Consider the following 22,915-nt stretch of genomic DNA (forward strand, 5'->3'; position numbering starts at 1 on the left):
ATTTGGTGCAGATTACACATTTCTATTCTCTTTTGTTGCTTTCCTGTGACCGGTCAAAGTGCACCATGACTTTACAGACACACTGTATGTACATGTGCTCCAAAACACATTTACAAAGTAGTATTGGAGAAAAGTCTAATTCACCAATGATTCTAACTCAAGACATATGAACTTCTCAGGAAGCACTCACTCAGTTTTAATAAGGTGAACGTACCTGCTTCTCTTTGCTGCCAATCTTAATGAGACTAGAACCAAGGTCTTTGCATGACTTCACACTCCCGTTAAAAGTTTTCTCTTCTCTTGAAAAATAGTAACAGTTTATTCCACAACATGACCATTTTCCTTCACATGGGTTAGAATCTTTACCTTGAAAACAAAAAACACCATCATCTATACTATACCATTTAGAGACCCTACTTTTTATGTATTGCATGTCTCACTTCAGACTGTATGAGCTGAGAATAAGTGATTTCCCTGTACCCCCAAAGTCTGAGTATTAGAAATAGCTCTTATGCCAAATTTTGTAGATAAAACACTGTTGAGCTAGACAGTCTCCGACAGAGCCAACACCATTGTGAGGACAGTGCTGAGGATTCTTGCCTTCTCAGGTACAAATGAACTGCAGCTATATTGTGCAGTTCTCCTCAAAGAAAACAAGTCATCAAAGTGAATATATGGGAATGGCATTAATTCCAAATGATCGATAGTGGGTAAAATTCATCCAGAAACATAAAATACTTAAATAATCAAATTAATACTTTAATATAAAAAGGGCTTTTACTTTGTGAATGCCAAGCAGTCAATTAGCTATAATAAAAATATGAATGGGAAAAAGAGAGCAAAAATAAAGGTCTGACAAAGTTCATGTCAAGTTTTAAAATTACATATTACAGTGGGACAGAAGGGGACAATTCCATGAAAAAAGAATCTGTGAGCTGTCAGTTTAAGTATTCAGTACATACCTGGACAAGGTGGTGAAACTGAGGAATTTGAGTGACCTTCAACTTCTGCTGAGGAAGCATTTTTGGATATGTCTTTCATATCTCGTATTTTTTGCTCAGAAGAGATCTGAAAAACTGTAATCCATATTATAAAATAAAGGCCATGAATGGCTTTAGTAGATCACTTTATTGTGATTATTTACTCATAAATGACAAAATGAATGATATTGACTAAGCAGAAGTACAATTGGAAAATAATATAATGTTAAAAAGTTTTGAAGTCTCAGATAAAATGGACTTTGAAATAAAACTATAACTTTCTGCATATTACTTATTAAGGTACGTAGCTAACATTTATGAAATAAAAACATAAACTGGATATAGAAAATTAGTTTTTATGCCATCTACTCTTGAAATAAAGATTTCAAAACTTATAAAATTTACTATTTTATTTAGCATTTATATTTGCATATACAGTTAAATGCAAATTTGTTATTGATTTTAATTTATTGTGTTTACATAGATTCTAGTGTTGCTCCAAATGCATCCCCCATCTCCGTATTCCCCTCAACATCTCCCCCCTTCCCTTCAGGTTTATCCCATTCTATCATTCCCTTCCCTTCTGTCCTCTTTTCCTCTGGTCCCATTGATCCCTCCTCTGTTTTAATTCCATTCCTCAGTTCACATTGTTCATTGGATTCCTCAAATGACTGAGGTCATATGATATTTTTCTTCAGTTAAATGGAAATTTAAGTTTAGGGATTTAGCTCTATGTCTAGTGCAAGTTTATAATGAATTCATTGAATATACATGGGGAAACAGCTCGGAGGGCTACTAATATGCAAAACAAAGATTAAAATTCTCAGGGAAATAGCAGTATCTTCCCAAAATACATGAAAAATACATAAAAACAGAAAGTAAATGGCTTTATAAGTGTGTGAACATTTTTTTAAAGTCCACTGAGGTTTTGTTTCACAACTATCTTTATTTCCAGTTCTGCTACTACCCACCATCAGTCAACCAAATGCGATGTCTACTGTAAAAACCTAAGCACATGAATTACACTGTCTCTGAATGCCCTCAGTTACAGTACATGCCACTATTGCTCCAACTCAGCAATCCATTCCAATGTTTATATACTGAACCTGAGTTAAAAAGACACATCAATACCTCCACGTCGGGGAGATGACGTCAGCGTAATGGCGCGGTAGGAAGCGATACCAATAAATCTCCCCCAAAACTCAACAAGATCTTCAACCAGAAACAGAAAAACCTATCCTTGGAGCCTCCAGATGTTTCACAATACATCTGAAGGTATGGTCAAGCGAAAAATTGGCTAAATATATAATCAAACCCCGAAGGAAATAGGGAGCAAGAAATGCTCCGCTTTCCTCACTAACCTTAACAGGGTGGCTTTCACTGGGAACTGAGAATATAGAAACTGAGGTGGGTAAAGGGGGTGAATAGATCCAGGCCGCGGCACAAATGGCTGAACCAGGCTGTAGCACGGAGATCCAAGCCAAGGAAAAACTGTTCCTGTGGCAACCTGGGCAATACAAGCTAAGACTCACGCCAAATCCAGACAAAGAAAGACAAGTGGGGCAGCTATTTTCCCCGATCTCCTGGTCGGCGCGCACAGATAGTGGGCAAGAGATTCCTCCGACTGCCTCAGCAGTGAGCGCTTGTGTTACAGCACAGAGGGGCAGAGTCAGGGGCCTTTGTGTGGGCTGAAAGAGGAATCTCAGGGCTGCCCCAGTGCCCTGAGGGAGCTGCGCACTGGGAGGGAGTGAGAGCCAATTCCAACACTGGAACTTTTCCGTGCGGGTGGGGGTTTTACTCAGAGGGTGAGGCAGCTGGCCTGATATCCTGGTTGGCGCGCACGGAGAGAGGGCAAGAGATTCCTCCCAGAGCCTCAGGAGTGGGAACCCATGTTGTCCCATGGAGGAGCAGAGTCGGAGTCCTTTGTGTGGGTCAAAAGCAGAATATCGAGCCGCCCCAGCACCCTGAGGGAGCCGCGCATGGGGAGGGAGCGAGAGCCAATTCCAATGCTGCAACTTTTCCATGTGGGAGGGATTTCACTCAGAGGGTGAGACTTCCGGCCTGATATCCTGGTCTGCGCACGCAGATAGTGAGCAAGAGTTCCCTCCAAGCACCCCAGGAGTGGGTGCCCACCCATGTTACTGGACAGAGTGGCAGAGCCAGAGGTCTTTGACTGGCTGGAAGACCCACCTGATTATGCAAGCAGCTCTGACTGGCTGAGCCTTACCCAGAGCCCTGTGCTGAGTGGGAATAGAGTGGGGAGTGGCCAGTTCTTTGAGCCTCTAACTATCCAGGCAGAGGCAGCAGCAACCACATAGCTGGATTATCAGGCTACTAATTGAGGAAGGAAAGACTAGGAGAGAGGCTCCAGAACATGGACTCTCTCACTGTTGAAGCCTATAAATGCTAATGAGCCTCGACTGCCAATGAGACTGAAGCACAATACATGAATCACCATAGAGACTTATCAACTGCAAACCTCTACCTGAGCATGCCAAAGGGGCAGAACCCGGAAGAGGGAGAGAAAAGAAAAAGCAAGAAGATAACCTCTCAAAATCAAGAATAATCCACAGACTTTATAACCTATCCCATTTTATTATATTTGTTCGTTTCTTTCGCTTACCTTCATTCTTGATTTTTTTTTCTTTTTTTCCTCCTCCAATTTGGTCGTTTAACTCTCTGCTGGTCTTACTCTCTCCTCTCCTTGAACTACACTACCCATAAGTGTTACATCTCCCATTATCTTTTCTTTCCTCTTCCTTTCTCTCTATGAGGGTTGCACTCCAAAACCCTTAACTCTCTCTCTCTCTCTCCTCTTTTTTCTTTTTTCTTCTTTTAGTGGTACCCTCTTTTTTTCTCTCTCTCTCTTTCTTTCTTTTCTCCCTCTATATTAGTTTCTTCCTTTCTCCTTTACGTCTCCTCTCATTCAAACCTAAATAACGAACAAATTATCTTATCTGGGACTCAAACTTATGTTTGCGGACTTTGGGGGTTTTTTATTTGACCTTTTGAACTCACTAGCAGTGCTCCCATCCCTGGCTCTCCATTTTATCTAGTTCTTGTTCCACTAAATACAATAGTAATTTTTTGATATGTCCCCCCATTTTCCTGTTTCCCTCTTATTCCTCTCATCATAATTCTTAGTCAACCAACACCTAAAAGCAAATCATTTTATTCTTGACCGAAATTTTTTCCTTATTGGATTTTTGTGGGTCCATACCTCCTTTTTTTCTGTTTTTTTTGTTTGTTTGTTGTGGTTTTTTTGCCCCTTTATTACTTCTCCCAATTCAGACTTGGTTCCTATTCTACTGAAAGTTTTCCAAAAAATTGAAGAAGAAGCAATACTACCAAACACATTTTATGAGGCCAACATAACCCTCATACCAAAACCAGGCAAGGATGGCACAAAAAAAGAAAACTACAGACCAATATCTCTAATGAATACAGATGCTAAAATACTAGCAAATCGAATACAAAAACATATTAAAAAAATAATACATCATGATCAAGGGGGATTCATCCCAGAATCTCAAGGATGGTTCAACATACGTAAAACGGTTAACGTATTACACCATATCAACAAAACAAAGAACAAAAATCACATGATCTTATCAATAGACGCAGAAAAAGCTTTCGATAAAATACAACACAATTTTATGTTTAAGACTCTCAACAAAATGGGTATAGAAGGAAAATATCTCAACATGATAAAGGCCATATATGATAAACCATCAGCTAACATCATATTAAATGGCACTAAACTGAAGGCTTTCCCCCTTAAATCAGGAACAAGACAGGGTTGTCCACTCTCTCCACTCTTATTTAATGTGGTACTAGAGGTTCTAGTCAGAGCAATCAGACAAGACAAAGAAATAAAAGGCATCCATATAGGAAAAGAAGAAGTAAAGGTATCACTTTTTGCAGATGATATGATCCTATACATCGAAAACCCCAAAGAATCCACAAAAAGATTACTAGAAACAATAAGCCAATACAGTAAGGTCGCAGGATACAAAATTAACATACAGAAGTCAATAGCCTTTCTATATGCCAACAATGAAACAACTCAGAAGGAACTCAAAAGAATAATCCCCTTCACGACTGCAACAAAAAAAATAAAATACCTAGGAATAAACATAACAAAGAATATAAAGGACTTATATAATGAAAACTATAAACCATTGTTAAGGGAAATCGAAAAAGATATAATGAGATGGAAGAATATACCTTGTCCTTGGCTAGGAAGAATAAATATAATCAAGATGCTATATTACCCAAAGCAATATACAAATTTAATGCAATTCTCATCAAACTTCCAATGACATTTTTTAAAGAAATGGAACAAAAAATCATCAGATTTATATGGAAATATAAAAAACCCCGAATTGCCAAAGCAATCCTAAAGAAAAAGAATGAAGCTGAGGGCATTACAATACCTGACTTCAAACTCTATTATAGGGCCACGACAATCAAAACAGCATGGTATTGGCAGAAAAATAGACACTCAGACCAATGGAACAGAATAGAAAGTCCAGAAATAAAACCACATATATATAGTCAAATAATTTTTGATAAAGGGGCCAACAACACAGAATGGAGAAAAGAAAGCTTCTTCAATAAATGGTGCTGGGGAAACTAGAAAGCCACATGCAAAAGAATGAAACTGGACTACAGTTTGTCCCCCTGTACTAAAATTAACTCAAAATGGATCAAAGATCTAAACATAAGACCTGAAACAACTAAGTACATAGAAGAAGACATAGGTACTCAACTCATGGACCTGGGTTTTAAAGAGCATTTTATGAATTTGCCTCCACGGGCAAGAGAAGTGAAGGCAGAAATTAATGAATGGGACTCTATCAGACTAAGAAGTTTATACTCAGCAAGAGAAACTGATAAAATAAACAGACAGCCAACTAAATGGTAAATGATATTTTCAAACAGCAGTTCAGATAAGGGCCTAATATCCAAAATATACAAAGAACTCATAAAACTCAACAACAAACAAACAAACAATCCAATAAAAAAAATGGGAAGAGGACATGAACAGACACTTGGCCCAGGAAGAAATACAAATGGCCAAGAGATATATGAAAAGATGCTCATGTTCTTTAGTTATTAGAGAAATACAAATCAAAACTGCAATGAGATACCACCTCACACCTGTTAGATTAGCTATTATTAACAGACAGGGAATAGCAAATGTTGGAGAGGCTATGGAGAAAAAGGAAGCCTCATACACTGTTGGTGGGAATGTAAAGTAGTACAACCATTATGGAAGAAAGTATGGTGGTTCCTCAAAAAACTGAAAATAGAACTACCTTATGACCCAGCAATCCCTCTACTGGGTATATACCCCCAAAACTCAGAAACATTGATACACAAAGTCACAAGCTGCCCCATGTTCATTGCAACATTGTTCACAGTGGCCAGGACATGGAAACAACCAAAAAGCCCATCAATAAATGACTGGATAAAGAAGATGTGGCACATATACACTATGGAATACTACTCAGCCATAAGAAATGATGACATCGGATCATTTACAACAAAATGGTGGGATCTTGATAACATTATACGGAGTGAAATAAGTAAATCAGAAAAAAACAAGAACTGCATTATTCCATACGTAGGTGGGACAGAAAAGTGAGACTAAGAGACATTGATAAGAATGTGGTGGTTACGGGGGGAAGGGAGAGAGGAAAAGGGAAAGGGGGAGGGGGAGGGGCACAAAGAAAACTAGATAGAAGGTGACAGAGGACAATCTGACTTTGGGTGATGGGTATGCAACATAATTGAATGACAAGATAACCTGGACATGTTATCTTTGAATATATGTATCCTGATTTATTGATGTCACCCCATTAAAAAAATAAAATTATAATAATAAAATAAAAACAAAAACAAAACAAACAAACAAACAAAAAAATACCTCCACTTCCTCAATACTACCATTCCTCATGGTTAATTGATCCCTTTTCCTTTACTTTTTGTCTATCCAAGGCCACATAATAGGAAATTAATTTTAACAAAACTTCCAACAATCTTGCAACATAGTCTTAATTCACATTTTAAAACAGCCAATTCTGAAACTTTTCATCACTCTCCACCTCTTCTCCATCACACAAGCTTCTGAAAGTCAGATGACAAGTCAAAAAATTCTACTGATGCAGATCAAGGCTGATTAGCATTATGGGTTTCATCACCATTTCTCCCTTCAATACTACACAGCGCAGTTACTGAGTCACGCTATTTTCTCAATTCAACAGCTATTTCAAGTATTTAAACGTTTCCTAAATTATCTAGGGCACTTAGCTCACACCTCTCAGAGGGCCTCACCTGCTACTTCATGTTGAAACAGTCACTATGAAGTTCCCCTCACAGTCCTGCTTCTGCTATAAATGCAGATCTGCATCAGTCTCTAATTCTTGAAACATTCTCTTATCTGATCCCCTTAACCATTTTCCAGTCTACTCAGACTGACTTTTCCAAAATCCTTGTCTACTCAAGTGACATAAGTCATATTGCTCCCTCAAGTAAAATCTTCCAATGGTTATTTTTGTTTTTAGGACAAATCTAAAATTTCTAACACAATATAAAAGATTATCATGAATTGTATAACAGTGAAACCTACTTCTAACCACTTCTTTTATTTGTTCCTAAAACAGAATATGTCCTTTATTTATGTTGTTCTCTACCTAGATGAGTGTTCTCTACCTGAACTTCCCAATTCTCACCAGTTTTTTTATATTATATCAATTGTGATGCTTTTTTGACTTCAACATGTTATAGGCCATTCATCTGATATCTTCATGTTATTATCCCAGCACTAATATTTTATTTTCAAAATTGCTTCAGGATTTTGTAGGGTAGCTCATTTGGTTAGAGTGTTACCCTAATACACCAAGTTTTTGCTTTTGATCCCCATTCAGGGCACAAACAAGACTCAAACAACGAAAGTATAAATAAGGGAACAACAAATTGATATTTCTCTCTCTTTCTTTCTCAAACCAATTAATAAAATTAAATTTTAAAAATCTGCTTCATTTTTTCAAAATCCACCCTTTTTAGTTGAGTGTATTGAGAACTGACGTTTTGAAATGTCTCTACCTTTGAAGACCCTTAAAAGATACTCAACATTGTTTGTTGATGAGTGAACCAAAGAATTAATAAACATTAGAAAAAAGATATTGATGGCAAATGTTATGTACAAATTTTTTAATAGATTTGGAACATATCAAAACTGATAAAGAAAACAGATTGAGTTTATTTTCTTTGTGATTTAAGCAGTACCACATTATGATAAGAAAAAGTAATATTCAAATAAATTCTTCTAATCTTTAGTCATATGGAAAATCTCATTCTGTATGAAAAATAACTTTGAAAATACATGTAAACTTCACCATACATACAGCAAAATTTTGTGCAGTTATAGCTGTTACACTTTTTAGAGTGGCATAAAAACTAAGTAACAACAAAATAATAAAATCGTCATCATCAACACCTACATCATTTCTGACATTTCTACAGAAGGTTATGGTTTACAAAGATTCAGCAGAAAGTCCGTAGTTACCATGAAGTACCTCATTTATCAACCTGGTTCATTGTTATGGTCAGAAATGTGTCTGTTACTTACACATATATCCTAAGATTATAATCGACAGCAGGAGAAAAAAGCATATAATTCCCAGGATTATCACAGTGTTTTGCAATGTGAATTCTGTGCAAAATAAGAAAGCAAAATATATAGTAAGCATTAGGAATAGCAAAGCCTCAGAATCAGAACAAAATAATAATTTAGTCTAGAATTTAAAATTAATAACACTATTTACTGTGATCACAAATTGAATATTACATTAACATATATCCTTTGAATAGTAGAGAATCAAGGATGTATGGACACAGTTATCTTGATTTCATTTTTTTTATCGCTATTATTTTCATAACAAAATTTTACCTCTACTTTTATTAGTTGGACGTCTTTTGTTCTGCCTCTTTGGATGGTGCAATTGTAGCTCTGCATATGTTACTCCCTCCTTATTCATTTCTGAGGGCTGCAGGCAAAGAACACAGCTAGAATCTTTTGCAGAGTTTTATAGGGCATAATTAACAATATTTAGAAAGGGTTCTACTTGTATGTGGAATAGGAAACTGAAACTCAGACACAGACAACAGCATGGTGGTTACCAAAGGGAACAAAGGGAAAGAGCAGTGGTGGGGGGCAGTAGTTGCAAAAGGTGAAGGAAGCCAAATATATGGCAATGGAAGATGATTTGACTTTAGATGGTAGGCACACAATAAAATGTATAGATCATGTATCACAGAAATATAGAAATGTGCACTTGAAACCTATATAATCTTATTAACCAATATCAACCCGATAAAATTAATTTTAAAAATTAATAAAGAAATAAAAAATGGCAATATTCATTATGAAGTCACAAGGAGAGCTAATGAATGATAAGCATGATAGAATGAAGTAAACATGTTAAAGTAAACATTTATCTTAGAATATTATAAAAACTAATTTTTTAAATTTCTCTTTGTGAGACCTTTCAACAGAAGTCCTACACAATTAAATAATGGCCCAATACAGTGTATGGCATGTTATGTGAAGCCTTTGCTCTTTTTAAAATAATTGAATTCATTGCCAAAATTTTAAAATTAATATATTTTATACTCACATAAAAATCTAGATTTATACCATCTTCTGAAATATTAAATTCCATCTCTTAATGCTTGTGTTATTCCAGATGACAACTATGTAGAGTAATCTTTGACACTAAATAGAGTGATTGATTCCACTTTAGGATGGGCACACACACACAAACTCCTCGCCTTGCTGTACTGGCTTATGTCAGACCCTACTCAACCATTTATGTTATTCCTTGAAACTTAGAGTCACTGGAGTCATAACTTCTCTCTTAAAGTGCCAAAGAAAGGCAGGAATAATAAGACTCAAGGAGAGGGCATTTAAAAAGTAACATTAAGTGAGAAATGTATAACTTGTAATTCTAATAACTATACTGTACAATGATTTCTTTTCCTATTTATAAGAAACAACCTCAAAGAGTATAAATAATATTTTCAAGGTCTCTATAGCTAGTAAATGATAGTCGTTAGTTCAAATAAATATATATATAATATATTATAAATATATAAAAATTCAAAAATATATTAAATTAGTTTCTAGTTCAAATACATATATAATATATATTGTTATAAATATTTAATATTTATATATTTATTATATAATAACACATTATATATAAAACTGTATATTTATTTAAGTATATATAATATATATAGTTTCTATATTGATTTTTATTCAAAAATGTAATTGTTCACCTGTACTTGCTTTATAAATAATAAATCCACAAAAAATGCATAACAATCTCTCTCCTCTAGAATCATAAATAAATAATTAGTGATGAAAAAAGAGAAAATATTTTTCCCCAAATAATATTTTGAGAAACAGTATAAAAAAAAAAAGCAACAAAATTCTTTTTCCTAGATTTAATTATTGGTTTTTAAAATATCTCATTTCACCCTTTAATTACGCTATAACTTGAGAAAACTTGATTTTTTAAAAAATCATCAAATAATGATAAAATGTATATATGTACATTACCATTTGTTTTTCAATAAATATTCTTTCAACCAAAATTATAACGTAAATTTGGCTTTAAAGTTATGTTTTCTTATCTATCTGGTTTTTGTTTAGTTGTCTTTTAATTAAATCTTCATATTCTTAATAAGATAACAAATTTGTAAATATAGACCTAGGTTTATTTTGAAGGTAAAATAATCATATTATCAAAATATTCAAAATTTTTATATTACACTTAAAAATGAAAGAATTTATGCTTTGGATAACTCATTCCTCATTTAAGCTTTGGATCACTCATTGCAGCACTTATTGAGGTAAAAGGGCACAAAAAACACAGGTTTATATAATTTAGAAAAATATTAAATATTCTCCCAAACAGTGGATGATTTAAAAAATCATATTCTTCATAGCAATATTTTGACCCCCTCTCATTCTGATCCACTTATGTCTTCACCTATAGAATAAAATTAGCATTAGATATTAATTAACATGAACTCCAAGGTCAACTCTTTCCTGCAACAATCAGAAACCCTCCCAACTTCCTACATAACTTCCCTATAGCAAATTCAACTTTACCCCTCTTTTCTCAACAGCATACCAGCATAGACTTGGGTCACACACCCATCCTGGCTGATGATACCTGCGTATTATCCCAAGGCATAGGCTTTGAGATTTCACCAACTGGAGGACAAGCTTGGTCAGGAACACAGCTAGCTTGTGCTGGCTCTGCTGGACTTTCACCTCTGCTTTGAGCCTAGCAAGTACTGGTTGATACGTACGCCTGGTCATCAGAGAGACCATGTCAGAAGAAAGATAGCCACATCTAATGTGATGTTAACTATTTACACACAGAAAGTTTCCACTGGTGTCAGTATCTCATTTACTCTTACACTCTGTCAGACAAAAATCATAGGTAACAAAACGCTGTATTTTGTAGATCAATTCAAACCTGGGTTTCAGCAGTTTTCATAAAGCTTTAAAAAAGAAAAAGAACTATCACAGAATCCCATGAGATTAGCAAGTGAATAATGAGAAAAAAATTATAATTATAAAAATAAAAAGGAAAATATTTATATTCTAACTGCCATGACTTATACTTTTAATAGAATGAAGGTAAATTTCCAATTCTTATCTGTTGTAAGAATAAACAGCAAAATGTGCATAAACATTTACTTATATTTCTGACAAATATGCTAAAGATACCCAGATCGCATGATAGACTGCAGTAAATATAAATACATACAATGTTGGGCTGACTGGTGTAAAGAAGAGCAGATTTCTACTTATTTCTTAGGTTCTCTTCAAATTGTCTGAAGAAACAGACTTTCTCTTTAAACAATAAAAATGAATACTGAAACAAAGAGATAGGCTTAAAGTATTAAATGGATTTGAATGTTGTCCTTTAAAGCAGTAGTCCCCAATCGCTGGGTCAGACCGGTACTGGTCTGTGGCCCATTTGGTACCTGTCCGCAGAGAAAGAATAAATAACTTACATCATTTCCATTTTATTTATATTTAAGTCTAAACGATGTTTTATTTCTAAAAAATGACCAGATTCCCTCTGTTACATCCGAGACTCACTCATGACACTTGTCTCATAAGTTCAACAATTACATTTAAAAATACCATAGTTTTTACGCCAGTCACAAATTTTTTTGTGCATTTATCCGTCCCACACTAAAGGCCGGTCCGTGAAAATATTTTCTGATATTAAACTGGTCTGTGGCCCAAAAAAGGTTGGGGACCACTGCTTTAAAGCGTCAACATCAAATCATCTGTTCCACTAGTTCAGGGGTCGTAAACCCATGGCTCACGAGCCAGATGTGGCTCGTGATGGCTGCACCTGGCTCACAGACAAATCTTTAATAAAAAAAAATAATAACGTGAAAAATATAAAACATTCTTCATATATTAAAATCTATTCATTTCCTACCGCTCATGCTCATGGTTTCGGGTGGCTGGAGCCAATCACAGCTGTCCTCCGGGACAACACCAAGTTTTTATTGGATAATGCATAACGTACACGGGTCATTGTATGGCTATCATGGAATTACATTTTAAAATATGTGGCGTTCATGGCTCTCTCAGCCAAAAAGGTTCCCAAACCTGCACTAGTTGTAGCAAAAACTATCAGAGCACTTTTAAAATTTATTGTTTTTTAATTCAATGAGCAGTTTTTTGAACTATTTAATCTTAGATGTAGGTGCTAAATGGAAATAAAAGCAGGCTAAACCCCCCAATGTGCTGGTGCTTTAAAAATCATCACGGGAATATGTAGTAATAACACAAATCCACTCCCATGTCAGCCACACCGTTGGCAGTCTTTTCAAAGCTCTCGTCTGTGGTTTGTGGCTCCTTCCTCATCACTCCCACAGCAAAACTGTCTCTCTCACCCTTTCTAAATAACAGTAGCAAGTTTGAGAGACTTTAGCATTTTTCCTTACATCTTTGCCTTTGACTTATTCTGTTCCTTTGCTAGGGCCTATTAATAACTGATTGCTTTCAGGGAGAAGGATTCTGACATAAATAAGACAAAAAGCATTCTAGAAATTCTCCATGCAGGAGTGCTTTCTCTTCAAACAGGAGCTTTCAGGCATGGCCAAGGACTATGATCTTAAATGCTCACTGGTATAAATTACTCCACTTGGCTGCCCTATGTATCAATCTATGTCTTCCATGTCAAATTCTCAAATCCAAAATGTGTCATTTAACAGAATTGTATGTTATAAATGTATTTATTGCTACAAATAATATGTGCTTTATTTTGTTGAAGTATAATTACGACAGTACTCTGACTTTGAATGAGAGCGAAGAAGTATGGTTTTTACACTCTCAGTGCTGTGATGTGGTGGAAAGCTAAGTGCTGACTGCAAACTGTGCTTCGCCTTCATCAAAAGCAGCGTGAGTGAAACCACTGACCTTCGATGTCCATCACTTCCAGCAGCATCACACATTCTTCTAAAGGGAGTCTGTTGGAGACATTGAGCTTTAAGATTGGGCTGTATTTAATAACATTTTTTATGTTAGAAACGAAGTGGAAAATTCACCCTAAAAGTTAGCATATAGTACAGTAATATGTTACCTCTGTTTTTTAAATAAGTTGTACAAACTTACGTTTATCAATGTTTAACAGATCAACTGATACATATATATCCCTAAAAACTGGGTAAACCACCAATGATAAGCAATTTTTAACAATTTTAGTTCTTAGGGCATTTAAATAAGCTTACAGTTTTGATATAATTAAAGACCATATAATAATTTTGTGAGGGAGTGGCAAGATGGCAATAGAGTAGGCGAACGTAACAAACTCCACCTCCCAGAACCAAAGTGGATTACCACTTAATTTTAAGAACCATCATGTGATAAAACCAACTTTGGACTTCACTAAGAGGACTCTTCAACCAAGAAAAACTGAAGAAGCCACACTGAGACTGGTAGGAAAAGCAGAAATGCAGAGAGGGCTGCCCAGCTCCTTGGAGCGAACGGCAGCCTGGAGAGACTCACATGGCAGGAAGTGAGTTTAGTGGAGAGGTGAGGGTCCTGGGCCGCAGGAACAAAGCCCCATCCTGTAGCCCCAGAGCCTAGAAGAGGCATATGGACAGTATTTAGCTGTGAAACAAGTCAGGGTACTGTTTGTGAGAGACAGAATTCTCAGACCCAGGATTCTTCTTAAATGGACCATGCAGAAAACCTCTCTCACAACCACTCACCCAAGGCTCCAGGGGACAGGGAGAGAGGAGAAGACTGGAGCAGCAGGAAGAGAGTGTAATCTAGGAGAAACACTTTGAGGAACAACCACCCTAACCCTGGGGCTGAGTCACTCCCCAAACCTGAGTGAATATTTGCTGTGGAAAGAGCAATAACAGCAAAGGGAAGCAGGACACCAGCCAAACAAGTTATTCCATGGCACTCAGAGCAGAGTCGCTTAAAAGTAGGAAACTTTCAGGCCTACAGTATTGAGTGTTAGAGTCTGAGCTACAGCGTCCCAGCGCACACTGTTGAGGGCCTTCCCGAGGGCTGGTGGTGGCAGGACGCAAAAGCACAGATCCTTTCAGCAGGGGTAGAAGCCCGTGGGCCATAACTTAGGTAGGGTGTGAGCTCAGTCTTGCCCAGCAGGGGTGGAGGGGCCATTAAAGTGGTCAGGCCCAGCTGCAGGCCTGCCTGCAATCTTACCTCTGTGGGAAGAGCGGGAGCCCTGGAAGGGGCGGATACCCACTGCTGAGCAAGGGCACAGGTGCGCAGACTCCCCAGGCCAGTGGAACTGAAGCTTGTCTCCAATTGTGTAAGCTGGCTCCTCTTGCTGGGGTGGGACACAAGCCCAGAACAGGCAGAGTCCCACAACTGAGTGTGGGCATGCAGCACACCCTGGTCCACAAGTGGGCTCCTCCCGTGGGAGCGGGGCAAAATCCTGGAATCAAGCAGTGACTGTAGTGGCAAAGGTGCTCACCCCTGTAGTGCCAAGGTATGAGGCAGGGCACTGTGCATAACCCCACCTGAAAGTGCGGGGCGAAGACCAAGGCCACCAAGGCTTGTAGACCCAGGCACATGACCACAGACGCTTCCATGGAAGAGAGGCAGAAATGGCAGTGACAGCCCCAGTGGACTGGCAACAACAACACCCATACCAGAATACCCTAGGCAGCTGCGGCAGAGAAGGTGGCAGCCCTGCAAACAAATCACAACTAGGTAACACAGAGGGCACTCCCATTGGACTCCAGTGGCCAAAAAATTCTTATACACAGACAAAATGGGAAGGCAGAAAAATGCAACACAAATGAATCAAGAGAAATTCCCAGAAAAGGACCTGAATGAGTAGATATAACCAAATTACTGGATGCAGAGTTTAAAATAATGATTGTTGGGATGCTCAAAGATCTTAGAACAACAATACATGGACATAACGAACATCTAAATAAAGAGATAGCAAATATAAAAGAGGACATTGAAGTAATAAAAAAGAATTAGTTTAAAATAACAAATTCAATATCAGAACTGAAGACCACAATGGAAGGAATTAAAAGCATGATGGATTAAAATGAGGATTGAATCAGGAAGTTAGAGGACAAGAAAAATGAAGGGATGAAAGTGATGCAAGAGAAGTGAAGGCAAAAATTAATGAATGGGACTACATCAGACTAAGAAGTTTTTGCTCAGCAAGAGAAACTGATAACAAAATAAACAGACAGCCAACTAAATGGGAAATGATATTTTCAAACAACAGCTTAGATAAGGCCCTAATATAAAAAATATACAAAGAACTCATAAAACTCAACAACAAACAAACAAACAATCCATTAAAATTGGGAAGAGGATATGAACAGACACTTCTCCCAGGAAGAAATACAAATGGCCAACAGATATATGAAAAGATGTTCATCTTCTTTAGCTATTAGAGAAATGCAAATCAAAACTGCAATGAGATACCACCTCACACCTGTTAGATTAGCTATTATTAGCATGACAGGTAATAGCAAATGTTGGAGAGGCTGTGGAGAAAAAGTAACCCTCATCCACTGTTGGTGGGAATGTAAAGTAGTACAACCATTATGGAAAAAAGTATGGTGGTTCCTCAAAAAACTGAAAATAGAACTACCTTATGACCCAGCAATCCCTCTACTGAGTATATATCCCAAAAACTCAGAAACATTGATACGTAAAGACACATGCAGCCCCATGTTTATTGCAGCATTGTTCACAGTGGCCAGGACATGGAAACAACCAAAAAGCCCGTCAATAGATGACTGGATAAAGAAGATGTGGCACATATACACTATGGAATATTACTCAGCCATAAGAAATGATGACATCGGATCATTTACAGCAAAATGGTGGGATCTTGATAACATGATACGAAGCCAAATAAGTAAATCAGAAAAAACCAAGAACTGCATTATTCCATATGTAGGTGGGACATAAAATGAAACTAAGAGACATTGATATGAGTGTGGTGGTTATGGGGGGAGGCGGAAAAGGGAGAGGGAAAGGGGGAGGGGGAGGGGTACAAAGAAAACAAGATAGAAGGTGACAGAGGACAATCTGACTTTGGGTGATGGGTATGCAAGATAATTGAACGACAAGATAACCTGGACTTGTTATCTTTGAATAAATGTATCCTGATTTATTGATGTAGCCCCATTAAAAAAATAAAATTATTTAAAAAAAAAAAAGAACTGACACATTTATAGGAGAGATGAGACAGACATGTAAGTGCTTAGACAACCTGGGTTATAAAATGATCTTTAAGTACAGATCAGCACGATAGAAACTACTAAATCATGCATGACCAAGAAAGGAAAGTTAGCTTGTGAATACATTACATTAGATACAAAATTCAGCCAAAGTTACTCATGAAGCTTAGAATACTATATAGGTATGTGTTGATAACATACAGGGTTGGGCAACAGCAGGTTTACAACTGTAAGTACACAAAACAGAGAATATAAAACTATTGTAATAATCATAACCTGCATGTCTTTTTCTATATAAAAAACTATAAACTTACTTTTTCCTAACCTGTATATGTGTGTGTGCATGTAAAACAGCCTCACTAAACATCAGAAAATAACCTAAGAGAACAAAATTAAAATAATCAGCTATCAAAATTATCAAAACTTTGATATATTAAATAAGATTGTCATGGAATGATGAAATCACTTGTTAATTTAATTGTCATAGTTGTCTAATGCAATGTTTCTGGATAATAATTTCACAATATGTTCTTGAAACTTTTAGGCCCAATTCTTTGGCTGCGGACCAGAAATTCTGTACTAAAGATGTTCCAAATTTATATATAATCAGGGTCATCCCTATATAATATTCATTATCTAAGATAGTAATCATCAGAGCATCTAATATTAGAGGCATACATATACAAATTATGAAACATCTAAATGACTTTCTAATTATTACGTGCTAACAGTATAATATGAAATAATGAGAGCAAGGAATAAAAAGGCCTAAATTCTGTCCCCAGTAATCATCTCTATTTTTTTTCAATACTTCAAGCAAAAAAAATTGCAAAAGAAATAAGGAACTGGCCCTGGCAAGTTGGCTCAGTGGTAGAGCATCGGCCTGGCGTGCAGGAGTCCCAGGTTTGATTCCTGGCCAGGGCACACAGGAGAAGTGCCCATCTGCTTCTCCACCCCTCCCCCTCTCCTTCCTCTCTGTCTCTCTCTTCCCCTCCTTTTGCTCCATTGGAGCAAAGTTGGCCCAGGTGCTGAGGATGGCTCCAAGGCCTCTGCCTCAGGTGCTAGAATGGCTCTGGTAGCAGCAGAGCGAGGCCCCAAGATGGGCAGAGCATCGCCCCCTGGTGGATCCCGGTCGGGCGCATGCGGGAGTCTGCCTGACTGCCTCCCCGTTTCCAACTTCAGAAAAATACACACACACACAAAAATAATAAGGAACTGAATTATGTACTTACAGGCCAGAAGGAGAGGAGCCGTCCTCCCACTTCCATCCATTGTCTGCTTCCTTATAAGAGAGGCCAAGCCAAGTCTGATTAACTGCAAGTAACTTCATGATATTCTGAGGGAGCCAGAACCCACAAAGTAATTCATAGTAAAAGGGTATTAAGGCTGAATATATGGAACTTGTATCAAGTGAGAAATAAATAATATGATAATAAAAACTATGCAGTCTATGCATGCCTTCTGATAAATAAAATATCAAAAAAAATTTAGACTGCTGTTGTCTATACATTTCTCAAACCAGGGATTAAATAAAAAAGAAGAAACAAAATAACAAATGAAAAATTTTATATTTAAGAGGACACTACAGCAAAAAAAAGAATTACTTTATAAGACTCATTTTATTATTTATTCAACTCTGTTTCTGTTCTTCGAGTCTGAGATATATCATTGAGTAAAAATGAGAAAAATACCTGCCTGAGGGGTGGTTGGACCTGATGAAATAAATGAACATATGAATGATATGATATGTCAAAGTGTGACAAGTGCTCTTAAAAAATTAGAGGAAGGTGAGAAGAGTACAGAGGAGGGCATCTGGTGGGGGAGAAGAGCCATGACATACAAGTTGCAATTTTAAATAGGACTGTCTGGCTAGGTTTCTTGAGAGAGTGACAACTGAACAAATACCTGAAGGAGAAGAAGCAGTCAGCTGTGATTATAGCTGAAAGAGCAACACATGCAGAGGAGGACAAATGCAAGGTTTCTGCAGGGCGGGCATGTGTGGCTCGCTGAAGTGGAGCACACCAGAAAGATGAGGAAAAAATTAAATGAGAAAGTGTCCTTTTCCCTGGTTTTAGATCTGCAGCTGAACTCTTCCTTTGACTGGTACCTGCTGTTTGTCTGAATTCAGAATTAAAGAATGAAATACAATCTCACCATCAACTGATTCCGTTCTGTCTTTAAAAATGTAGCATTCAATGAAACACAAAGATCAGAACAGTTTAACCAAGAAACCATGGCCACGCTTTGGTGGTAACACTGGTCTCCATATTGCACCCAGTGATGCAGAGGAAGTCCACACTGGTCTCCTAGGAAAAAAAATATTTATCACTGAGAGCCGAAAGATGCTCATAAACAAGGCTTTACTGCTTCATAGCTTTTCCCTCTTAAAAAATTAGACTGTTGGCCCTGGCCAGTTGGCTCAGCGGTAGAGCGTCGGCCTGGCGTTCAGGGGACCTGGGTTCGATTCCCGGCCAGGGCACATAGGAGAAGCACCCATTTGCTTCCCCACACCCCCCCTCCTTCCTCTCTGTCTCTCTCTTCCCCTCCCGCAGCGAAGGCTCCATTGGAGCAAAGATGGCCCCGGGCGCTGGGGATGGCTCCTTGGCCTCTGCCCCAGGTGCTAGAGTGGCTCTGGTCGCAGCAGAGCGACGCCTCGGAGGGGCAGAGCATCGCCCCCTGGTGGGCAGAGCGTCGCCCCCTGGTGAGCGTGCCGGGTGGATCCCGGTGGGGCGCATGCGGGGGTCTGTCTGACTGTCTCTCACAATTTCCAGCTTCAGAAAAAGAAAAAAAAAAAAAAGAATGAGACTGTTATTAAGAACTGTCAACAACTCAGAATTATCTCACTTCTAAATTACCTTGTTTCGCATTGAGTCCTTGTAAAGCCTCAGTGAGATATTCATTCGGCTTTCGGAGCCACTTGATGGTTGCTGTAGAGGACAAAGAGATTTGTCATTAGATAGGAACACGTTACATCTAATTTTTTTTCACCATTTCAAGAGTCATAATAATGATCAAGTGGCAAAATATGCAAGTAATTTTAGTCCAGTTTCCTTCCCTACTGAGTTAGTTTCATCTCTGGTGGAAATAATTGATTGCTTAGATACCAGCCTTTTAAAATGCACAAACATAGTGATTATAAGCAACAGTACAGTATTATAAACTCAAAGTTGTTAAGAGACTAGATCTTACGTGTTCTCAACACAAAAAGTAAATGACAGTTACGTGACATGATGAAGGTGTTAGGCAACACTGCTGTAGGACTCATATTGCAATACATAACTGTATCAAACCGACATATCGTACCCTCAAACTTGCACAATATATGTTAATCTCATCTCAATTAAAACAAAACTAAACTAGTTTTGTGACATGATAAGACATTAAAATAGACTCAAATAGTTCATTTAATTGTTCAATATAAGTTTAATACATCACATGAAAAAATAACATTTTAATGCAAGGTCTTTGCAAAGTATTTATTTATCATAAACATAGACTGCTTTTATATTATAATTTAATTATCATAAAAAATTTCTAATTACTTTGCATATAATGAAAACATGATTGCTTTTCAGATATTTGAGTTCTACTTTTATGGTCCCTGAATATCTTGCATAAACTTTTACTACTCACCTTGACACCTTATTTCTGACTTATATGTTTTCTCTAAGCCTCCCAAGGGCAGAGTTCATATTATATTTATTTTTGATTACCAGCCTAGTGGTTGGCATCTAGTGTGCACTGAATAAATGGGATAAATAAATGTATTATTGACCAATAAATTAATATAGGAAGATACTATGGTAAATACAAGACTGAGTTTCAGAAGATGGAATGAAGAATTAAAGAGGGAAGAAGACATCATGTTGCTATACTAGAGAGTTTCTTATTCCACAGTGCATATCGCTATATTAGAGAGTTTTTTATTCCACAGTGTAAACAACAATTTGAGGGCTGACACAAGAAAAACAATCTAGCATTCTGTAAAAGTAATTTATTCTAGTTCTGATATTACCTTTATTTTGTTCAAGAACTTCTTGAATCTGAAGTAAGTTTTCTGTTTTGTTTTGGAAATACTCAACCCATTGATTAAGGTTCTTCATCTTGATCTCTGATGCCTGAACACTTTGAAAGTCTAAGAATAAGAATCCCAAATACATATGAAGTACGTCCTCCATTATGAAACAGTACTGTATTAGACTATGAAGTTTAAATTTTAGTTTTCTCTTTAATAAATTCCCCTATAAATGTTTTCAAAAACTAGAAAAAAAATTTAGCTAAGTGTATTTTAATTTATTCACTATTATTTCTAAAGTCTAGTCTAAATCTGTAATATTCTCATAATTTCTTATGTTTCAAAGTGTTTCTATCATTTAAAAAAATGGTTCATTGCAATTAAAACAAACAAAAACAATAACAATTGTCCCAAATCTTTTGTTTTTATGACTGGTTGATTTAATTGGTAGAATTTCACTTCCTAAACAAAAGTCTAAATTTTTGAATTTCAAACTAATGTCATCAAAGACAACTTACTATTTTAAAATAACAGATAGCAAATGATTTTAAAAATAAAAGCATTCTATTGATTTAATATAAGCTGCTGGCCACGTGAATAATTTGAACAAATTGTCAAAGAAGTTTTCTATTTTCAGAGTAAAGACAACAGCAAATTCATTGAGGTAAATTTCTTAGTAAGTTATAATTTTCAAAATAATCATAATACTTAATCATTACTATCAATATCTTATGGAGTATTGCAATAGTATATCCTCCCTAGAAAAAAATGTACACTTGAGAGCTCACAAAATTAAATTCATTCATATAGTTAAAAGTTGTGATATTTTCATGCCATTTCTCTTTTTTTATTCAGCATGGCAATAATACATTTACCAAAAACTACTATCCGAAAATGGTTTAAAGAAGTATGACAATTTGACAAATAGGCTATTAATTTTCATACCCGCTCCCGATAATTACTATATTTCCCCATGATAAGATGCTCCCATGTATAAGACACATCTTGATATTGGGGCCCTAAACTAAAAAAAACAACAACAACTGTGTTACATAAAGTTATTGAACTCAAGTTTTATTCATCATAAAATTCATACAACTCCACAACAAGTGTGAAAAGCAAGTCAAAATATCTACAAGCACTGTATAAGACGCACTCAGGTTTTAGACTCCAAATTTTTCGAAAAAGGGTGCATCTTGACATGGGGAAATACAGTAATGAAACTTACACTGATATCCAAGGAATCCACATAACATCAAGAGCAGCAGACTGAAGATTCCCAGGATCACAAGAGTTATTTCACATAGTGAATAGGGAAAGGTAAAAGCTAAGAAACAGAGTGAAAATCAGAGATAGTGTCAGCTCCAGTTATTTGAAAATTAATGTCATTATTTTTCACTTATTATTGTTTTTAAAATATCGTCAATTATATGAATGAGAAAATCCAGCATGTGATTTATTATAAACTATTAAGTTGAATGAAAAACATAAAAACTATTTAAAAGGAGGTGAGGAAAAGAATGAACCTGGCTACTGTCCTACAAGGCCTGCTTATAAGACTGCCTTGGCTGGCATGTGGAAACTTAGATTTCAGGGGCGTTCCCACAACAATGACCTGGTAAGAGTGGCTCACTGGGCCTAAACTGTTTCTGCAAACCATATATTATACTTTGTGATAAACACATGTTTTCATTCTAGATGACTGAAACTTTGTTACATGCCAACCAGGGGCTGCCTAGGTGATCAGCCCCCAGTCAGCACCCTGAACACTGATTCTCCAGTGAGTTTCCTTGGTGAGCAACATTTGACAGGCATTGCCATAAGTTGTTGTTGAGGAAATTCACATGACCTGTGTGACTCTGCTGGGAGAGGGTCCTTATAACTTGAGCCTGGTCTCCCCACAACTTCACTTTCACATACCTTTTCCCTTTGGTAGTTTTGCTTTTGCAATTCTGCTGCCATAAATCTCAGCTTAAGAAAACTGTATGCCCAGTCCTATAGTTCTTTTAGAGAATCATTAAACATGAGTGTGGTCTTGAGGACTTCCCACACAGATAAAAATTTCACATATAGATATTATTAAATATCCTTAAACACTAGGTATAAAATTTCAGTTGAG

General features: G+C 36.8%; 1 protein-coding gene across 1 annotated transcript in view; it reads right to left on the reverse strand.

The window, feature by feature from the left end:
- The window catches only part of LOC136320026 (C-type lectin domain family 1 member B-like), a 30,890-nt gene extending 8,772 nt beyond the window's left edge, over positions 1-22,118 (reverse strand). Inside the window, exons 1-11 of the mRNA XM_066253174.1 lie at positions 22,025-22,118; positions 20,797-20,916; positions 19,637-19,708; positions 18,936-19,087; positions 18,014-18,117; positions 13,510-13,559; positions 11,231-11,371; positions 8,938-9,034; positions 8,617-8,700; positions 963-1,076; positions 215-366 (exon numbers count right to left, since the gene is read on the reverse strand). Of these exons, the coding sequence (XP_066109271.1) occupies positions 11,328-11,371; positions 13,510-13,559; positions 18,014-18,117; positions 18,936-19,087; positions 19,637-19,708; positions 20,797-20,916; positions 22,025-22,052 (570 nt within the window). The 5' untranslated portion in view covers positions 22,053-22,118 and the 3' untranslated portion in view covers positions 215-366; positions 963-1,076; positions 8,617-8,700; positions 8,938-9,034; positions 11,231-11,327. The remainder of the gene's footprint in view (positions 1-214; positions 367-962; positions 1,077-8,616; positions 8,701-8,937; positions 9,035-11,230; positions 11,372-13,509; positions 13,560-18,013; positions 18,118-18,935; positions 19,088-19,636; positions 19,709-20,796; positions 20,917-22,024) is intronic.
- Between the last annotated feature and the right edge of the window lie 797 nt (positions 22,119-22,915).

Source organism: Saccopteryx bilineata, chromosome 1 (genome assembly GCF_036850765.1).
Source record: "Saccopteryx bilineata isolate mSacBil1 chromosome 1, mSacBil1_pri_phased_curated, whole genome shotgun sequence".
Lineage (NCBI taxonomy): Eukaryota > Metazoa > Chordata > Mammalia > Chiroptera > Emballonuridae > Saccopteryx > Saccopteryx bilineata.